Below are 22,840 nucleotides of genomic sequence, written 5' to 3'. Positions count from 1 at the left end.
CAGCAAATCTAGGAATTGGCAACATGGTTGCATATACTTTGCAACCCTGTGACAGAGCATTTACTTCCGCATATGATCCTGAACTGTTCTGCTAAATTCACTTGGCATTCCCTTTTCACCTCGATGACTGACGCTACATAATCCTCATTTAAGATGAGACAGTGAGACAGAAAATTTAATTTTTGGACTCCAGGAATGCCGTGCTTCACATCAAAACAGTTCTTTAACGTTGCATTATAAGAGTCATCGACCAATCCTGCAACGAGACAGACCAGATCCCAGCAGTGTCTAGATAGCCCTGTGCTTCCACACATTTCATGTCACACAAGGTCGACGTGAGTTCTCAGTTCTAATCACGGTGCAGACCAGTGCATTCTAGGTTCATATTTTCAGTTTTATTTAATGGATTTGCAGATTGCCTGAAGAAATTCTTTGACAACGTGTGATGAGAACCTTCTCACAAGTTCGACTCAGTAAACTGTGTTAATTGTCCCATATGTCTGCTTTGTGAATCCCAAGCTTCTTCACTACACGTCAACCAGACGAATTTGGGTTTTGTTTGTAATGTACGACCCATGTGTCAGAGGAATAGCTATGAAATGTGTATAGTTCCTCTGTACTAAAACTGTGTAATAGTAATTAGGCACCACTAGAGACGTTCGCGGACACCGCTTTCAGCAATTTTCTTCCACTTTGGGTAACTTCAAAACTGGGAAGTTTTGTTGATTCAAATACAATTCAGTACCATAAATATGACTTTCGGTCAGCGATAAGTTCTTCTTGAATCCAGACGAGATCTTCAGAATGTGCAGCGTGCCTGCGTTGCTGTAGAGCATTCACTGTAGGGCATTTACACGATTTATTGCATACTTTTATCGTTAGAAATCGAACAACGGCAGTAAAAGTCATTATCCCATAGTCATTCAATGTCGCTTGACGAAAGCATACGAATTCATGACGAAAAAGTTGCTTGTAGATATAAAAAATTAATAACATTAAACGACGTACTGACGTACTCTGATTGTATCACTACCTACAAAATAAATTTTGAACCGTATTTATGTCTTGCATATTAGTTTAATACAATACTCATCATATAAAAAAGGGGTCGAGAAATGCAAATCATAGACTTTTTTTTTTTCTAGAGCGTCACACAACAACAGTATTTTATACTCTCCAAAGAGATGAGCTGAGCGGTAGCTGACACTTTTGACACAGGGCGAGGGAGCGCAGCTTCCGTGCGTCAGCAAATGGGTCCTGGAGAGGTGTAGCGCATGAGGCTTTCAAAGGCAACAAAAACGGTATTGAACGGAACTGTTATTACCTGTCTGACAGAAACTGAAATACACTGGAACTGTGCTGTAATTAAACTCAGGCCATCAGCGTTCGGGCTACAGGGACTACAAAAATTTTGAAAATGAACGCTTTCGACCGCGATACATTGCATTTAGACGACGTTCTGTTTGTCGCCAGACCACGGGTGCAGACGTAGCTGAACAACTCGAACAAGAGACAAAACTTTCTCCAGAAACTGCCGCAGCTTACATTTTGCCAGGTTGTGCAGACAACTGGACTTAGAATACTATCAGCGTGGCCGCTTTGTTGTTGGTATTGACATCTGGAAGTTTGGATGTGGCCGAGAGTCGTGCACGGGTAGCCAAATGGTAAGGCGACTGCTCGCGGTAAGCGGCAAATCTGGGTTCGAGTCCCAGTCTGGCTCAAATTTTCATTGTCGTCATTTCATTCTACAGCTGCTGGTAGTCATAATTAGCAATTGCGAATTCATCTGATGTTATTTGTCCCATGTTGCGATCTACGCGGGCTTGGACTCTGCAGCCAGGTTTGATGTCGGAGAGGGTAGTGAGTTTCGTGGATACTTATTGATGACGATGACACTATACTACAGGTGAGTTATGTTTTATCGACCCTGCTATGTGAGCAGATTAATAGTAAGTTCGGCACGTCTTACAAGAGACATGTGTGCCCCTAGCGCAGCGAGAGTGCAGATATGTCCAGATACCAAAAGTGTGCAAGTGACATTTAATAACTTCACTAATGCTTACTTTTTTAACTTAATACTACGGTATCAATTAGTAGTTGCATCAGAAAACCGATATAACCCATTTTTGAACAGTGCCCGAAGGTCCATGTATATGATCGAAATCAATACTAACTTGGTGAAGGTTTTGATGGCACTTGGCAGGGTAGCTACGCAAACATATCTTTTACGAACCATATGACAGCCGTTGAGCATCATTTTCTTAAAATGTTTTCACATTCACAAGTTTTGAACCCTGGCTCATTCTACACTTCAATGTCATCATATCACACTTCATCATTATCCGTTATTTCCCGTATGTTTTTATACATACTCGTATCCTGGATTATTTTCTATGTTGCAATTTCACTAACATTGGCGTATAAATCAGCAGCCATACTTACAGCGAGAATCATGAAGAAATTGTCGAGAAATCCGAATCCAACGAAGGGAAGGGCGTTGTGGATAGCAACTGAAAAAGAAAAAGTCGACACTCAGTTAGTATTCCCAGACAGGTGCTGTATCAGTGACAATAAGAATTTTTTGTAACATGTAACGTCTGTGATTTTAACTTTATATAAGAATAAATATTAAGTCCAAATCGCAATTTCTGTTCTTTCCAGTGTGACCACGGGTTATAAAAGCATTATCTGACAAAATTTTACACAGAGTACATGAGGATCCGGTGCTCGGGCCCACTAGGTACAGCCGAGAGGTAGCCGCCCCCTACAGCTGACACCTAACACCACTAAATAATGTCCAAGTGAGACAAGAAAGAACAAACAGCTAAAATAAAAACTAACATTATGTAAGGGACGTGGTAAAATTACTTAGGAATGGCGTGAGAATGCACACCCTAAAAACAAACGGCTTCTAAAGGAAAGTACTAAAGAAAAGACGATGAAAGGACGATCAAATTGTGTAGCTACATAGTACGATGATAACACTAAGAAGCTAGAAAGTACTTCAAAGCTTCAAAACCCACAGGTTTATTCAGTAAAGTGAATCACATTATAACAACAGTCCTAATGAAGATAGTAGCACACTATATTCACTATTAGCTTCGATGAAGATTTCTTCAAGGTCCTAAAACACCCTTATGACAGTTACTAGTGTGACTTCCTTTTAAAGAAAATCGGAATCCAAATTTAATGTTTGATGGTTTGTGTGTACGTAACCATTACACTAAGGTGACATACACAGATGGCGGTAGTATCGCCTACACAAGGTATAAAAGGGCACTGCATTGGTGGAGCTGTCATTTGTACTCACCTGATTCACGTGAAAAGGTTTCCGACGTGGTTATCGTCGCACGACGGGAATTATCTATAGACTTTGAACGCAGAACGGTGGTTGAAACCAGTCGTATGGGACATTCCATTTAACAAGTCGTTAGGGAAATCAGTATTCCGAGATCCACGGTGTAACGAGTGTGTCAAGACTACGAGATTTCAGGTATTATCTCTCACCACGGACAACGCAATGGACGACGGCCTTCACTTAACGACCGGGAGCAGCAATGCTAACAGATAAGCAACACTACGTGAAATAACCACAGAAATCAATGTCTAACGTACGACGAACATACCCGTTAGGACCATGGGGCAGAATCGGCGTTAATGGGTTATGGCTGTAGACTACCGACAGGAGTGCCTTTGCTAACAGCCCGAAATCGCTTGCAGCGCCTCTACTGGGCATGTGACCGTATTGGTTGGATCCTAGATGACTGGAAAACGGTGGCCTGGTAAGATGAATCCCCATTTCAGTTGGTAATAACAAATTGTAGGGTTCGAGTGTGGTGCAGACCGCACAAAGCCGTGGACCCAATTCGTCAACAAGGCACTGCACAAGCGTGCATAATGCTGTGGGCTGTGTTTATGTGGGATGGACTGGGTCCACTGGTCCGACTCAACTGACCACCGTCTAGAAATTGGTCTGTTAGGTTACATGGAGATTATCTGCAGCCATTCATGGATTTCATGTTCCCAAACAACGTTTTAATTTTTATAGACGACTGTGTGCCATGTCACCAGGCCGCAATTGTTCTCGCTTGGTTTTAAGAACATTCTTTACAATTCGAGCGAATGATTTGGCCACATAGGTCGCCGGCATGAATCCCATCGAACATTTATGGGACATGATCTAGAGGTAACTTCGTGCACAAAATCCAGCGGTACTAACTTTCGCAATTATGGACGGCTATAGAGGCAGCAGACTCATTTTTGCAGGGGAGTTCTAACGACATGTTGAGTCCATGCCATGTCGAGTTGCTGCATTACACCGAACAAAAGGAGGTACGGCATGGCATTAGGATTACATAAAATTTGCAAATATGGACAACAATCAGCTGTAGAATGGAATGACAACAATGAAAATTTGTGCTGGATTCAGACTTGAGCCCGGATTTCCCGTTTATCGTTGACGATCGCCTTACCATTTGGCTATCCGTGCAGGACTCACGGCCAGACCCAAATTTCCATATGCCGTCAATGATATGTCTACAACCTGTACTCGTACATCCATTACATATATTACCGTACAGAATGGTTCATATGGCTCTGAGCACTATGGGACTTAACATCTGAGGTCATCAGTCCCAAACCGAACTAACCGAAGGACATCACACCCATCCATGCCCGAGGCAGGATTCGAACCTGCGACCGTAGTGTATTACCGTACAGACGAAATATTCTACTTGAATGTCGCTTGTCCGGTGTCGGCGGATATATTCGATACTACAGTCCCTGTGTTATTCTGCATGCATGCCGAACAAGCACTGGACGAATAAAGTCGTGCGTGGATAACCTAACGTTAAGGTGAGTTTTCGCGATAAGCGGGAAATCCCGGTCCGCCAAAATTTTCATTTTCATCATTCCATTCTACAGCTGATGGTTATCGATATTCGCAACTGCGAGTACATTTAATGTATTTCATAACAGCTCTAGTCGCAGCAGTCTCTGTTTCTCTGGACATGCATTCCTGTCCGAAGGAACTTTGCATCGTAATTCAGAAGAACACAGGCATCGCAATACATATATTAGAATGTCTCCCATGAGACTTTTGTCACCTCATAAACCGATGCATATTGCAATAACATTTTATGTACCTGTCAATCGGCCTCACGGAAACCTAAACCGCAATAAATATTTTTCACCATTTTCTTAAGCTGATAACTGAAAACTGTACTGCTTATTATAAGTACTTTTAGTTCTCATTTTGACTGAATCGTGTTTGCAGTTTGGTGTGAAACATGTTCAGGTGTTCTAATTAATATTGTATTGTATAAAGAACTTAACAATTTCCACTTAAGTGTGTCTCACAATGATTCGAACTAAAATGCCACAGCTTTTAAGCGTCCACAGCCAACCAAATTCTATTATCATTTCCAGATAAGAACTCTTCATAACAGTGAAAGATGTCGTACATTCTATGTGTACGGTTGATAGTACCACACAACAGTGATCGCTTGAGTCAGACAATCAATAAACCACAGGCATGTACACATTAAATTCATTCAAAAGTCCTAGTCCACTAGTACCAATGCATGCCTATCCTACGTGTGACATTGCAAGCAAATTACTAGAGGAGCTTTAAACTTTATACTTTAAATGTAAAAATTCGAAAAAGTTGTGAGGTTTTATCTTTAAAGTTTTTATTCGGTGTTGCCTTTGGTCTCAATCGGATTCCCGTGCCTGGGTCGACCAGAGAAGCTTTTATCCATCGTGAAATGTAACGATAACGAAATAAGATTAGCAAGGCTACTCAAATTCCCATTCACTCTTAACTTACGAATTTGCAGCTAACAACATTTCGTGATATTACAGCAGAGGAGGAAAAAGATAGTACGTCTGCTTTTATTTGCACTCCGTCTTGATTAAAAGATGGCGATATCTGCGCTGTTGGTTTTACCTTCTAATCTTAAATTGTCGAGTTGAGTACTTGTTTTCACTGTGAAGACATCTCACGCAAAGTGAAAGGTAGCTCTTCTGACGAACTTAAATAGATCGCACAGGTTTGTCGTCAGGACGTCCAACGCAATGCACGTTTGCTTTCCGTTAAATCATTACTGAATCATCCGCTTCTTCCTGTCCTTGCAAGAGTCTGTCCCATACGAACTTGCAACCTGTCTTTGCAAGAACAAATACAATAAAACTAAGCTCGTCAATCATAATGTAGGAGCACTATCGAGTTTTGAACACCCCATTCAAGTGTTCGTCCGTAGTTGATTGGTTAATTTGGGGGAGAGGACCAAATAGCGAGTTTATCAGTCGCCTAGGGTTAAGGAAGTATGGGGAAGAAAGTCGGCCGTGCCCTTTCAAAGGAACCATCCCGGCATTTGCCTGAAGCGATTTAGGGAAATCGCGGAAAACCTAAATCGGGATGGCCGGATTTAAACCGTCGTCCTTATGAATGGGAGTCCGGAACATAAGATGACATTCGCTACATGGAAACAATTGCAGCCTAGTGCCGGCTTCAAGTTTTCCTCCAAGAACGGGATTCCATTGCGTCCGCAAGAGTCCCAAATCATGTCCGGATCGTCCCGTGCGTCGTTTTCCAAATGACGTTTACTATTTCGGCTTCTCGTAACTTGGAGCGCGCCATTCGCCCGACGGTGCACACTTGCAGTTGCAACGTCGTTGCTCCAGATAATGACGAATGTACTGTCCTGGTTTTTTCTTTTTAATTTAATTCAAACATAAATGGTAGTTTCGGGAATGCCTGTTGCCTAAGAGCTAAATGTGCCTTTATATTTCTCCAAAACACAAAAAGTTATTCTAAAGGCATTAACGGTGCGCCGTGCACTCATAAATAAACAAACTTTCTAAACATTGAATCACAGACGTTATGTGAATATAAAGAACCTTGAGGATACACCTCTTCCATTTAGGATACGAACAGTTGCGTTAAATCTAATTCTTTCTGCAGGGCGAGGAGGCAGGAAGACACGACTACATACATAGACGGTGGTCTTTGCTTTGTCACACTGTGTTCAGTACTGCCGGCAAATAGCCACCCATCTGGAGCTTCCAGTTTCGTTGCTGGGAAATTTTCGCGTACTCTTGCATGAGGTCGTATTGAAATTCGACTAGAGATTTGCTCTTCCTTGCGAAGCAGAACTCTGCGAACTTACCCATGAGCCAAACGGTTGAAAGTCGTTTCTGATTTGCATAGGGCCATCTTGTGGGAGAACGCAGTTCTTCAAGAGATATATTGTCATCAGGCGTGCGGTTCATGATAGCCAGTTTATGTCGTATCCATAGCCATACCTCGTTAGCGGCGCCACAAGTAAAACGGTGCAGTATAGTATCAGTCTGCTGACAGTCCAAGCATTGGTCGGTATTTGACAAGCCAACTTTAAAGAGACGCTCATTTGTGCTTATAGTGTTGTATAAAGCTCAATACAACGTAGCTGTTACGTGTGACATGAATGTTTCGCCAAACTCGACTCCAAGTGGTTGGGAATTTCTTTGGTAATTTGCTTATACACTTATCTTCCCTAAGTACTTTATAATCCCCCTTGCTTGTGTAGTACCTTACCCTTTGTTGGAGATAGCTATTCTCAATAACGTATATTTTAATATGCGACAACCTATAATTTATATGGCCTTCTGTCAGAGACGGCAAAGGACTTGGAAGAGCAGTTGAACGGAATGGACAGTATCTTGAAAGAATATAAGAGGAACATAAACAAAAGCAAAACGAGGATAATGGAATGTAGTCAAATTAAATCGGGTGATGCTGAGGGAATTAGATTAGGAAATGAGACACTTAAAGTAGTAAAGGAGTTTTGCTATTAAGGAAGTAAAATAACTGATGATGGTCGAAGTAGAGAGGATATAAAATGTAGACTGGCAATGGGAAGGAAAGCGTTCCTGAAGAAGAGAAATTTGTTAACATCGAATATAGATTTATGTATCAGGAAGTCGTTTCTGAAAGTATTTGTTTGGAGTGTAGCCATGTATGGAAGTGAAACATGGACGATAACTAGTTTGGACAAGAAGAGAATAGAAGCTTTCGAAATGTGGTGCTACAGAAGAATGCTGAAGATTAGATGGGTAGATCACGTAACTAACGAGGAGGTAATGAATAGGATTGGGGAGAAGAGAAGTTTGTGGCACAACTTGACTAGAAGAAGGGATCGGTTGGTAGGACATGTTTTGAGGCATCAAGGGATCACAAATTTAGCATTGGAGGGCAGCGTGGAGGGTAAAAATCGTAGAGGGAGACCAAGAGACGAATACACTAAGCAGATTCAGAAGGATGTAGGCTGCAGTAGGTACTGGGGGATGAAGAAGCTTACACAGGATAGAGTAGCATGGAGAGCTGCATCAAACCAGTCTCTGGACTGAAGACAACAACAACAACCGCCCGGAGATGGTTGAGCTTCATTGTCCAATTTCAGGCCGCTGTCTTGACAGGACAGATGCTAAACCGTATCCCTAGTTTGTTAGTGCCCGCTCGTTGAACTGGTCCTGTTTCAACGAATCCTATCCCTCTGCCTAACTGTAAAATGCTAGACTTACTTACATTAATCTTAGCTCCAGAACAAGAACTGTATGTCTGAATCACGTCCTGTATCTTCATAACATCGGTCGGATCAGTGAGATACACGGCCAGGTCATCAGCGTAACATCTGCAGACACATTTGGTGCCTCCGATTTCAGTTCCAGCTTGACAAGTAATGTTCTTAGAAGAGGCTCGATTGATAACGAGAACAACAGCATCGAGAGAGGGCAGCCTTGTCGTATCGACGCTAGGATGGGAATTCTCGCTGTGCATTCTCCATTGACAAGAATTCTTGAAGTTGCATGAGTGTATAATCTCCTGATGATATCGACGGAAGAAGGCTTAATTCCCATTTACGACATGACACGTAGCATGTGGTTGTGATGGATCCTGTCAAACGTTTTGTCCATGTCGAACGACATGATGGCCACTCTGCAGTTGGACCCCGAGGCGACAGCCGTTACATCCCGGTATACTTCCAGTGCTTGCTGTATTGTCCTCCTTGGGACGGCACACGACTAATATTGACCGAAGAGGCGACCAGCAGTGGTGTTCAATCGACGAAGCAATACCCTAGCAACTATCCTGTAGTCAACGTTTAGGAGCGATATAGAACGCATGGTTGTCAAATCATTAGTACACACACTTTTAGGAATCAACACTGTAAGACCTTCGAAGAGCTCACAGGGAATAGTGGCGGACGTACGTAGTTCGTCGAACACTCCAGTCAGCGTACGACCGAGTAAATTCCAGTAGTTAAGATAAAACTCTGCGGGTAACCCATCGGGTCCAGGGGATTTGTTCCTCGGGCTTCCTTTCAAAGCTTCGTGCAGTTCTTCTGTAGTGATATGAGCCGGGGTAGCCGCGCGGTCTATGGCGCCTTTTCACGGTCCGTGCGGCTGCCCTCGTTGGAGGTTCGAGTCCTACCTCGGGCATGGGTGTGTGTGTGTTGCCCATAGCGTAAGTTAATTTCAGTTAGATTAAGTGGACCGATGACCTAGGTAGTTTGGTCCCATAAGACCTCACCATAAATTTCCAATTTCCCTTTCAGCAAACAGTCTCGTAAAATAATCATGGGCAAACTGCTGATAATTTGGATTCCATCATCATTTCGGAGAGAACTTATGTGCAGCCGGTACCCTGTTTTAAATTCGGCCAGAAGGTGGAAAAGTGCAGTTTTTTCATTCTCAACGCCGCTGTTGTCTTTCGATCTTATTTTAACTCTCTCTATTTGCTGGCGCTTCAGAGCAGTTATTTTGGCCTTGATCCCTTTTATTCTCATGGTGTGACGTGATACATTGGCGGAATCTTCGTATAGTTCCATTAGGCACTGGAAGTAGAATTCCACTGTGTTTGTTTCCCGCTGTTTTTTTTTTTTTTCAAAAGCGTAGCGTTTGAGTAAAGTTCGTATTTTATGTTTTGCATGTGTTACCAGCCATTCCATTTTAATTCTGTAGCGCCGCAAATTTCTCAACCTCGCGTTAAATCGTACTCAAGTCTAGTGTCCATCAGGTGTGAGATATTGAATGTCCAGACGGACCTACCCCTAAATGTCCTTTGCCTGGGCATGTTAATCGTAGCCAAGAGTGCTAAATGGTCAAAAAAACTTACTGCAGAAGTTTCAACGCTGAGAACACTATTTTTTAGGCGACGAGAAGAGTAGATGCGGTCTATCCTACTCATGGACTGTCTAATAATATAAGTGAACCCTGCTTTCGCTCTCGACTGGCTTTGCCAGGTGTCGAAGATGTGCAGTCCGTTCACTAAGTCTCCCAGTTCCAGGCATATGTTAGGACTGGGCTTTTGGTCGAAGGCGGAAAGAACACAGTTAAAGTCACCAGCAAGGATGATGGTCTCGTTTGCGGGAGTTTCCTGAAAGAAGATAGATCGATCCAGTCTGGCTTGCGAACCGGACGGAGTGTAAATATTAATAAGCTGAGCTGTGTCTGTTTCGACAGAAATTCCTCCTCCACTTGTTAACTTTATAACACCTCTAGGTATACTCTTGTCCTTGAACAACGTGGCAATGCCGCTTTCAGGTCTTCTATTGAGGATATCATTGTATCCTGATATACGTTCCACTCTGTCCGTACACATTTCTTGCAACATGACTATGTCTATATCGAAAGCATGTATAAAATCACGTAGGCATTCAATTTTTGTCAAACTAGTGATTCTGTTAGTGTTAACTGTAGCTATACTGTACGACTGTAGATCTGTTCTACTACGCATTTCTGTCAGACGTGGATTCACAGCTGTGTGTTAACAGAAGTTGTCTTTAATGCCTGCATCAATTCCACCGAGCTTCAACGGCCCGCGTCCGCCACCGTGTGTTGCCGGCGTATTACACTCCTCCATATGCCAAGGTGAGTTGTCGTGTGGTGTTGCAGACAGGTCCACACTGTTAGGAGCGAGATTGTCAGCACGGCGATCACTATGTTCTGTGTCAAGAATGGCGGATTCTGCTGCTTGGGGGGAGGGGGGGGGGGGGGGCTCGTGTTGGACGGAGTCCCTCTCCTCCTATTCTTCGTGCTTTGCCTTCAGGTGTTGCTGCCATTGCTTGGTTTTGAATACCGACTTCCTTATCCTCCTCCTGTGCCTCTCCGTGGTTCTTTTTTCCCCTTCGGTGCATCTGTAGGTAGGTTGTTCGAGTTTGCTGCGTCTTCTCGAATCATTACAGTGTTCGCGGATTCCTCTAATTTTCCTGTAGTTCGAGCTGACAGCACTGCCCTTCTTGATTTCTTCGACACTTGTTGATGTTCTTCCTGGCTGTCCAATGGCATGTCACGTAGTTTCTGTCGTACCTCCTGCGCTTTATCTCTAAAGGTGGGCGCTCCTTCATGGGAAATCCTGCGTTTTTTCTTTTCATTTTCGTTGGTGAAGCTAGCTGGTGTTTCATCGTTGCCACCTGTGCTTCAATTTCGTGTGAAGCCTGCTTCTCGTTGTTCGGAGCTAAGGTCGTACCAATGTCTGCCTCGCTGCCTCGTTCAGTGTCAATGGGATGAACTGTATCTTCTAGAGTTTCTTCTGCAGTGGTCGTTCTCATTCGAGTGTCCTCTTCGACGTGGCCCATGGTGTCAACAATAACTGCCTCTGATGTGGTAGCTGGGGTTCCACGAGCTGCTGCGACGTCCGTTATCGGTAGCAGCGGCACAGTGGATGGGACCGCTGCCTCCTCCGTCGGTAGTGTCACTCGGCGCTGCAGACACTGAGCGCGTGCGCGTCCTGTGGAGCCACACCAAGCGCATGTTCTTGGCTGCCCCTCATAAATAACAATGGCCCTACATCCACAGATTTTAACATAGGAGGGAATATGCTTTATCACGTCAATTTTAACCTGCTGAACCGAGCGAGGTGGCGCAGTGGCTAGCACACTGGACTCGCATTCGGAAGGACGACGGTTCAATCCCGTCTCCAACCATCCTGATTTAGGTTTTCCGTGATTTACCTAAATCGTTTCAGGCAAATGCTGGGATGGTTCCTTTGAAAGGGCACGGCCGATTTCCTTCCCAATCCCTCCCTAACCCGAGCTTGCGCTCCGTCTCTCATGACCTCGTTGTCGACGGGACGTTAAACACTAACCACCTACCACCAACTTTAACCTGCTGCACACCATTTCAGACAGAGAATTAATGTGCAGCGGACCACTTCTCACTAATGTTACTTAGAATGGTGCCATAAGGCTTCCACAATTCATTAATCTGCTCTGTGGTTATTTCAAATGGTAGTTCGAAAATTCTAATACTTCTGATTCCAAGTCCAGCGTGAGTAACTTTAACGTTACCAACATTTTCGTCAGAATGTTTGAACTTTAAGTTGATCCCATATAATTCTACAACTTCGTCACATTTTTCGGGATTCTATAACTTAAGATAGAAGGTACTACTTCTGATCGACAGGTGAAGTCCAATTATATCGTTAGTTGTTAACTACTTGTTTCAAAAAGTCCTCTACTTCAAACGATTGAGGTAGTGCATAATTATTGTCAAACATAAGTTTCAAAGTAAGTTCTGTCATTAGAAATATAATCTACTCTGAACGAATAAGTTACGAACGCTGTACGGCTTTACACTCACCGACACCAACAGCGCACAGCCGCTGGCAGCGGACATCTAAACACGGCTCACTTCCGCAAGCCACGGCCGCCAAGGGCAGACTCAACCTCTGGCCGATCTCGCTTGGTCGTCCGTAAGGTATTCAGGTCTTCAGGGAACACTTCAACGCAGAGTCTGGTCAAAGGAGGACTGTTCAATATGTTCCCTGGCCATCTTACCGCCCGACATGTTGTGAATGAACTCTTCTTCAGAACAACAACTTAGTTCACCACACTCTGGTCGATACTCGCGTGAGCCGGCCGGGTGGCCGAGCGCTTCTACGCGCTACAGTCTGGAACCGCGCGGCCGCTACGATCGCAGGTTCGAATCCTGCCTCGGGCATGGATGTGTGTGGTGTCCTTAGGGTAGTTTGGTTTAAGTAGTTCTAAGTTCGGGGGGACTGATGGACTCAGCAGTTAAGTCCCATCGTGCTCAGAGCCATTTGAACCATTTTTTGATACTCGCGTGAACAGAGTAACTAGACGACCGTTGAAAATGTACGCTATTCTCGCGGTAGCGTTAGGGAAGTGACAACATTACTGCACAGTCTGTGGCGACCATGACAGCAATCGACTTTGGAAAAAACACAAAGAAAAACAGCACTCGGAAATTAGAAACAAATCTACAATGGAGGTACGTCAGCTGTATTGAACTCTTCAAATGCGGCGAATCCCGATTAATGAGACAGCTCTTCTGCTGTCCACGTCACCCACCGACGTGTACGCTGCAAAGAAAGTTTCACTGTAAAAACGGTATTGACAATGTGGGGGTGTTTCTGGGCCAAAACTAGATTGTTTGTATTGGAGAAAATCGAATCTGCTTCGAAGTAATTGACATGTAAAAAGACTACAAAAGTTTGATTGGTTGGTTGGTTGGTTTGGAGTATAAAGGGGCCAAACTACAGGGTCATCAGTCCCTTACTACAGAAGACTAATGAAGTCTAATTTTAAGATATAGATAGTACACGTCACTCACTTAATGTCCCTGAAAACTTTCTAGTATAATGATGTACAGATAATAATGTACATACGTTTTATCTACACAGGGTGAACCCGAACACCACTGTCAAATTTTTTAATGATAAGCAGAGATATTTTCCGAGTATTTTGATACAAGTTGCCCATAGTCTCCGGCGGCTCATTAAAAATGATTGCATTTCGTTTGATTGATTGTCCTCATTTATTTTTTATCTGTGTCGCACTTAAAATATCTGAACAGTGTAAATTTCGGGGATTGCGCTGTGTATATTATTTATAAACAAACTTGGTTTACTCACTCACGGATCATCCTGCTGACAACGGTAATCCCAATTTCACTCTCCGCCCTCAAGCTTGCATTCCGCACAGCTCGATTCTCTCTCGCGACTGTTTTTCAGGCACTGTTAGGTGCACGCTAACACTGATAAACAACAGTATGGATAGGTTTACTCATGACGAGTTGGCCAAGATGCTTCTCATGTATGGATTCTCTGAATTCATTGGTAGAGCGGCATACCGACGTTACGGTCAGCTGTTCCCGCAGCGACCACAAACATATCACAGAAGTTATGCGTCTTGCGAGCTCCCTGGCTTACTCACTTCGCTGATAACTATTCCTCTCCCTGTAACATATTCATTGGTTTTTAATTACCATCATTTTATGGTCGGTTGAATGACGTTCATTAATCACAACGGCTTGAGATGTAAGTAAATGGTTAAAATGGCTCTGAGCACTATGGGACTTAACATCTGAGGTCATCAGTCCCCTAGAACTTAGAACTACTTAAACTTAACTAACCTAAGGACATCACACACATCCATGTCCGAGGCAGGATTTTAACCTGCGGCCGTAGCGTTCGCGCGGTTCCAAACTGTAGCGCCTAGAACCGCTCGGCCACCGCGGCCGGCGGTCTCACAGATTCTCGATTGGGTTTAAGTCCTGGGAGTTGGTGGCCAGGTGAGTACGGTAAACTCATCCTGGTATTCTTCGAACCATGCACGTACACTGCGGGCTGTGTGACACGTTACAATGTCAAATTTTCAAATGTGTGTGAATTCCTAAGGGACCAAATTGCTGAGGCCATCGGTCCCTAGACTTACACACTACTTAAACTAACTTATGCTAAGAACAACACACACACACACACACACACACACACACACACACACACACACACACACACACACACACACATGCCCGAGGGAGGACTCCGCAATCTGTGACATGGTGCCCTAGACCGCGCGGCTGTCGTAACATTGTCCTGCCGCTATATGTCAAGGGATAGAAAACTACATGTGTGGGTGGGCTTGATTCCCAAGGATAGATGCGTACGTGTGTTGCTCCAGTGTACCTTCCAGAATGACGAGAGCACCCAGAAAATTCCACGAAAACATTCCCCAAGCCTTACCAGGCCACACGCGAACTGTTTACGAACATGTCCAATTCGTAAATGCTTCCACCCTTGGCTCGAAAGCCAATGACAGCCCCGGATCTACATTTCCGAACTGGCGCAAAAACTTGGTAGTGGCGTCCGCCACCACCCACTCGAGCGTTTGAGATAGGACGTCAAAAATTTAAAAAAAGATTTTTCAAAAATATGTTCATTTTGTAGCGCACATCTTTCTCAAGAGTTTGATGTATAAAACATATATATTAGAGGAAATGTAAGACATGTTATTTGGTTTTAAGTGAGTGAAAGTGCAGTGCCACGCCTCTTCACACATCATCCTTCTATCGCACGTCACTGTATTTCAATTGGTGGATTTCAAACTTGTATATTTTGTAATGGAAGCCATCAAACTAATATTCAGGACAGTGGATATTAAAATGTCCAGTCGTGACTCTCCTGCTCCCAGTCAGCCGGTTCGGCATCCAACCGCTCATAAAAAAGAAGAAGGAAAAAAAAAAACACAGTTAATACTGGGTGGCATTATTTGTGACCGGAAGAATAAGAACTCTCCAGAAAATTTGCATTCTTCATTGCCTATTAGCTAATAAATTTCTCTTTCGTGTGACATAAAGTTAAGTATGGAAATGGAAAAGAAGTCCCATGCTTCTTGACAGAGCGTAGGGGAACGATGCGGGAGACCCACACCGCCATACAAAGCAAGATCCTAATGAAGGTGGTTAGCCGTTGCCTTCCTCCGACCGTAATGGGAATTAATGATGATGATAAAGACGACACAACACCCAGTCTTCTCAGGGCAGGGGAAAATCCCTGACCCCTCCGGGAATCGAACTAGGGACCCCGGGCTCGGCAAGCGAGAACGCTACCGCGAGATCACGAACTACGGACAAAGTTAAATATAGGAAACATAAAACCAATAGAGACACGAGACAAACAAGACAGTAAACATATTTTCAAACCTTAAGTCCAAGCATTGTTTTTCTCTCTAATCTCACCACGGCTTTCCATGGCGCGTTTCCCTTTCTGCGAAAAAAATCTGTTAGCTCATCAAGGTTCGTCAAACGTTTTGCTACATGAAAAATTAAAATGTCGTTGTCTAACACTGAAGAAAGCTATTAATACGAATAATATCCACGAGCGGTGTAGTTTCTCGATTTGAATACGTCTATTTTGTCACAGCCTGCTAGACAAAACGAATTAGACCATTTTAATATTGCAGCAATTGCAACACGCGTCAAAGAAGCGAGAGCGTTTCGGCACAAATGATCATTTTCATGTACCTCGTTTACATAAATAACGCGACAGAATCTAATTCACGAATTACCAATATCCTGCTCATGGCGGCTGCAGTGTAACACGTGTTAAGTTCGGCTCGCGAAATTTAGTCGAATTCGAAGGTGTTCTCGCAGGTGGTGTTGTCTAGTACAAGTGGAAATCGTGTAAACAACAGTGTTCTGTGCAGTAGTGCTATTTTTTTCTGTGCTCCGCCAATATCTGCGAGAAAATGGTAAACAGAAGAATCAACAGCAGCGCGTCCAGCAGCGGGGAAGCAGCAGGTGCGGCGGGCCTGCTCCTGGCGGAAGGTGCGGCCGCGGCTCCCGGTATAGCGGAGCTGGTTCGCTCTGAGGTAAACGCTGCGCTTCGCGATAAAAACAATCTCGATCTGATAGCAGGCACCATATCAGATACTGTAACGGCAGCAGTATTGGCCAAAATGCGTGAAACTGTTGAGGCCAATACTGCCGAAATTACAGCACTAAAAAAGTCTGTGTCTGAATACGAGAAAAAGGCACGAGAGTTGGAAGTGAAACTATCTGCCGCCACAGACGAGCTAGAACAGTACCAAAGGCGAAATAGTCTACGACTGTTTGGAGTAGCAGAAAATAAAGAAGAAGACACGGACAACCTGCTTATACAGGTTGCGCGTGAAAAATTAGGCGTCGAAGTGACCAAGGCAGACATTGACAGGAGCCACCGGGTGGGACGAAAACTACCAGGTGCTACCAAACCTCGTCCAATAATTATTAAATTTGTGTCGTACCGAAAAAGGGCTGAGATCTTTACCCAGAAGAAGAAGTTAGCAAGGACAGGGATTACAATAAGGGAAGATCTGACACACGAGCGGCTAAAGATTTTAAACAGTGCCATATCCCATTTCGGTCTTCAGAATGTGTGGACTCAGGATGGCAGAGTAATCATTAAGACTGCAGCTGGAAAGAAAACAGTCACAAACATGACAGAACTAAATAGTATTAAGTGAACCTACTCGAGCCAAAAGTCAAACTTAACACCATTTTCAAATTTTAACAGTCCTATACTCAGATATAGTCTTGTAATTGTATTAACTTTTTAATTATTTGTACCTTCAACTAATTGTTTTTGTAACTTATTAACTTTTCAATTATTTGTACCTTCAACTAATTGTTTTTGTAACTGTATTAACTTTTTACTATTTTTGTGTCTTTAGCTGTAGCCATTGCTTAGTTTTAGTTACTGCTAATACTTTTTTCATTTTCTCAGTTTATTCTCTTCCATTCTGTAATAGTTCTATTGCAATTATTTGTCTCTCCTTTAGTTCATTAGTCAACCATCTCTTCGGTTTAAATTGTGCATAACAAAAATTACTATCAGTATCACTTTAGCAAACTTCAATTTAATTCTAGCTTCCTACGATACTCTATTAAATATTAAGCTTTCTTCTCTCTGCTGGCAGCATCGGCCTCTTAAGTCACTCCTCTTTCCCTTATTTCCACCCTAAGCTGTTTCAAATACTCTAATTACACTTTTCCTCTTACGACATAGGATACTCAGTGACACACAGCTGTCACCATTTTGGTCATATTCTCCCTGCACCGAATACCACTAATCCATTTTCTATACTCCCGCAACCTCAGGAAATCTCTGGCAGTCGCTTTTCTTTCGGCTCTCGCGGAGTCACAAACAGGGCGCGCAAAATCTCGGACACCCCTGGAATATGTCACTTGGCGGAAACACCGGTCAGTGCCCCTCGCGGCAGGTAGTGCCTAACAAAGGGACAAACCAGTCTGCCACCCTACTCCAGGCTGCTCAGCGGAACGCGTCCGAGCTTTTAGCAGCTCACTGCAACATTCAGTCTTTACCTGCGCATTACGAAGAACTTAGCCTCCTCTTCCACCAACTAAACTACCACGTAATCCTCTTATCCGAAACGTGGTTGAAACCACACATATCCTCTGCATCTATTCATCTCCCAGGGTACACATTTCTTAGGGCAGACAGATCAAAAAAGCGAGGTGGCGGGGTCGGCGCATATATACGAACAGATCTCAAAGCGAAAGTCTTATGTACGTCAAATCCTGCTGAAGAAAAAGAGGCTGAATTCATGTTCATTGAAATAAATATACAAAGTCGGAAATTCTTGACTGGCGTCGTGTACAAGCCGCCAAAAATAAGCTCAATGAGTTCCTTCCAGTCGGAATTACATTCACTTCAGTGTCAATACGAACATGTCATCGTAATGGGTGACTTGAACATAGACCTGCTAAGAGACACTCCCTCCGCAATAAACCTAAGAAGATTGTTTAGTTGCAATAGCATGAACATTCTTCCATTACAACCTACACACCATACGGCGCACAGTCATACTCTTATAGACGTGATCGCAACGAAACAGACTGACAAAGTAAGAGATGTTGGTCAATCATCGGCCCCCGGCCTCTCAGCACATGATGTAATATTCCTGGCCTACTCTGTGCAGCCCCCAAGGATCAAATCGCGTTACATAACTTGTAGGAACATGAAACGTATTGACCTTGACGCTCTAACAGCCGATTGCTCAGAAATCTCATGGCATCAAATAATCAGAGAACCTACAATCGACGGCAAAATTAATGAACTTGGTGATAAACTCACTGCCCTCTATGACAAACATGCACCTGTGCGCACAGTCCGTGTAAGAAAATCTCCTGCTCCATGGCTGACAGCTGAATTACGTCAAATGATGACTAATAGGGATGCTGCCCACAGGCGTTTCAAGGCAGTTCCGAAACCCGAACGTTTTGAAGAATATAGAAAGCTACGGAACAGAGTGAAACAATGCATTCGCAATGCCAAAATCAGGCACGCTCGCTCCCTCGTATGCAGCGATCTGACACCCACGACTCTATGGAAGAATCTCCGTAGCTTGGGGGTCGGAAAGGCAAAATCGGAAACTACTTTTCATGTGTCAGCTAACGAATTAAATGAATTCTTCTCTGCACCTCTGAATACCAGCACGGCTGATGATTTCCGTCCACAAGAATCCCCAAACAGGATAACTAACAACGATACCTTTCATCTAAAACATGTAACAACAAATACGGCAAGAAAAGCAATAATGAGAATCTCTTCTGATGCAATAGGCAACGACAGTATCGGTATAACCATGATTAAGAATGTTGCCGATATCTTAGTACCTGTCTTAACTGACATATTTAATTTTTCCCTCGTGAACGGAATATACCCCACTGCATGGAAAAGAAGCATAATTCGACCCATCCCTAAGGTCGAAAACCCGCAACTGCCTAGTGATTACCGACCAATTAGCATACTGCCTGCTGTTTCCAAAGCACTGGAATATATTGTTCATGACCAAATCACTGAACACTTGCATGAATTCAGTCTATATGACAAATTTCAATCCGGTTTCCGTAAACATCACAGCACAAACACTGCTCTAATTAAAGTAACTGATGACCTGAAATATGCCATCGACAATCGAAAGGCAACAATATTGACGCTACTGGACTTCAGCAAAGCTTTTGACACTGTTAACTTTGACATATTACTCAGAAAAATGCAACAGCTTAATTTCTCTGATAGTGCAATGAGATGGTTTGAAAGCTACTTAAAAGACAGACAGCAATGTGTTGTCTGCGCAAATGAAAAATCTTCCTGGAAACATGTTTCTTCGGGAGTGCCACAAGGATCAGTCTTAGGACCACTTTTGTTTTCTTTATATGTCAACGATATTTCGTCGGTTTTGTCCTCCTGTAAACATCATTTCTATGCCGACAACCTCCAGCTCTATCTCAGCGTCAGACCTGAAGACGTAAACACTGCAATCGCTCTGATGAATGATGATCTGTCTTCAGTAGTGACATGGGCGAAAAACCTGGGGCTTAAATTAAATGCAAAAAAGACGCAAGTAATCTTAATAGCCCATCAGAAATTAATAAGTTCAGATTTCCGCGAACGGCTACCTCCTATTCTGCTCGAAGGTACTCCAATACCATATCAGAAAACAGTGAAGAACTTGGGTGTAACTTTGGACGAGCATCTCAACTGGGCGGAGAATACAGTCGCAGTGTGCCGAAAAACGTCTGCTTGTCTCTATGCTCTCAAAAAGTTTCGGAACATATTCCCACAGGACTTGAAACGCCAGCTCGTGCAAGCACTCGTTCTACCGAACCTCCACTATTGTGATGTGATTCAACAAGGCATGAGTAGTGAAAACAAAAGACGGCTAGAGCTAACCATGAATGCCTGTGTGCGTTACACCTGCAACATTCGCCGATATGATCATGTTAGTGCTTCATACTCCGAGCTAGGGTGGCTGCGGCCGGACAAACTGCGTGACTACCACACTCTATGTCTACTTCACCGACTCCTCATCGCGCAAGCACCCCAGTACCTAGCTTCAGAGATTAAAATCCTGTCATACCATCATAATCGAAACACGAGGTCACTCTTATCTGGTATCCTAACTGTGCCCACTCACAAAACAAAAACTTTTGCAAACTCCTTCTCAGTTGCCGCTGTCCGCCTCTGGAACAAACTGCCCCTTACCTTGAGGAAAATTCAATCTCCTGTTGCTTTTAAGAAGAAGTTGAAGCATTTCCTACTATCATCCGCATAAAATTCTCCACAAAATTAATGTGCAAGGCAAATCCTCTCATCTGTCAAATAGCAAAGCTAGTGTCTCCTATCTTGCTATCTTGCTCCTCTTCATCTATCTCTATTAGACACGCAGTCTCCTTTTCCTTTATATTTTCCTTAATTATGTTTCATCATGTCTCTCTATTCTTCTCCTCGCTTCACCATGAGTCTCCCTCATACTCCCTGCTGCCAGCACTCCTATCTTAAATCTTTCTCTTCAATAATGTATTTTTCGAGGTGTACCTTTCTAATTGTTTATCTCACTTTTTGTATTAGATGTAGTTTAACATGCCTACTGAAACATATGACTGTAAAATAAGTAGAATGCCTGGTTAGATGTAAGAGAGGGCCTGATGGCCCTAATCTTGCCAGGTTAAATAAATAAATAAATAAATAAATAAATAAATATCAAATGAGTATTAGGTCTATTACAAGCAAAAAGTTTTATGTTTGAAAACAGTTTCACATTTCATTCAAAAGCTCCAGTTTCTCAAGCATAAGATCGAAAAGTAATAGTAGTATGAAATTTTTATATAAATTTGGAATCATCATATTCTTCCATATAATTTGTGTGATGTCCCCATTTCTTCTCCTTCCTCGTTCTAATAAACAATCCTAATTCTGTAGCTATTGCTCCCACTGTCAAAACTTACTCTCCGGCTAAGTTCACTAACCCTCCCAGAATCACCAGTTTAGTTATCCCGCATTTACTCTCCTGTTAGTCATTATTACGTGTTCATACAACGCGTTTCCGCGCTATACCGACAATACAACTTAAGCGGCTGGTAACCAGGGACTGTACAACTGGCCTTTAGTAGTGTAGCGATCTGGCAAACATTTTCTGTCAAAATTTCAGATAATATGTAATATTTCTTGCCTGTTGATCCTGTTAGTCGTTTATTTCCACTCTGGTAGTCTGAATCAATGAATTTCGCTAATAATTATAATAACGCTTATCATTCTCGCACCCAATCAACTACATAAACAAACTGCGCTTGGCATTCACCCGTTCGGATTTATTCGCATCAGCTCGTATATTCCCGTCCACTTTTGTCTGCGGAAAAGTTTATTATTTCTAGACGTGACGGGGATTTCCCTGGCAGAGGCGTACACTATGCACCCACTCAAAAATCAACTTATGGTTCATTCATAAATCAACTTAGAAGGTGTTCAAAAATCAACAGGGATGCGTTTCAAAGTCATATGAACCATCGATAGATCAACGTGCGCTTGGTGCTGGACACTTCGTGAAACAAGTGTTTTTGTTCAATAATATAAATTTGTCACCCCCATAAATTGCTACCCGGGGCATAGACCCTCCCTACATCCGGACTTGGATGTCAGGTAAATCGCTTCGTTTCCGCTTTACTGCAACGACGACACTGTTTTCCGCGTACCACCGACACGCTTTATATACTCTCCGCCATTTGTGATAGCACATGCTTTCTGTGAGTGACTATTGCACGTTGAAGTCGAGCATAAGGACCGTGTAGTAACAAAATGATGCTACGATATTCGAATAAAATTCATGGATGCTTCAGTCGTGGACGATATTGTTTACTTTTGAGTATTCTTTACTATTCAATATTCTTCTGACACACGACAGTACCATCAGTACACTACTCGCCAACCATTCAACAACTGTCTGCGGCAGGTTGCTCGCGTTCGACCACATCAGCAGACTGTATTTTAACGACTGCTGTGCTGGCGCGCGCTGGAAAGTAAGCAACCGCAAAACTCGTAGTTCAGCCCAGAGAAACTTAACCGCGCGTTGTCACGTCTCACAGAGGTTGCATTTGTTCTCGTATCGATCGAGATGAAGACCTCAGAGTCTGCATACAGGCGCCTACGGTAAACCGGATCTTTCCGTATTAAAATGTAATATACGAGGTGCATTCAAGTTCTAAGGCCTCCGCTTTT

At 43.2% G+C, this 22,840-nt stretch overlaps 1 protein-coding gene across 4 annotated transcripts in view; it reads right to left on the bottom strand.

Moving 5' to 3' along the window:
- LOC126350474 (transmembrane protein 65) overlaps positions 1-22,840 on the bottom strand; it is a 532,028-nt gene that overhangs the window by 58,730 nt on the left and 450,458 nt on the right. For all 4 annotated transcript variants that reach the window (XM_050002518.1, XM_050002519.1, XM_050002520.1 and 1 more), the window contains one exon: positions 2,443-2,510. In XM_050002518.1, coding sequence (XP_049858475.1) covers positions 2,443-2,510 — 68 coding nt within the window. The remainder of the gene's footprint in view (positions 1-2,442; positions 2,511-22,840) is intronic.

The sequence above is a fragment of the Schistocerca gregaria genome, chromosome 1 (assembly GCF_023897955.1).
Source record: "Schistocerca gregaria isolate iqSchGreg1 chromosome 1, iqSchGreg1.2, whole genome shotgun sequence".
NCBI classification, from domain to species: Eukaryota; Metazoa; Arthropoda; class Insecta; order Orthoptera; family Acrididae; genus Schistocerca; species Schistocerca gregaria.
This window is presented reverse-complemented; position numbering and strand designations above follow the sequence as displayed.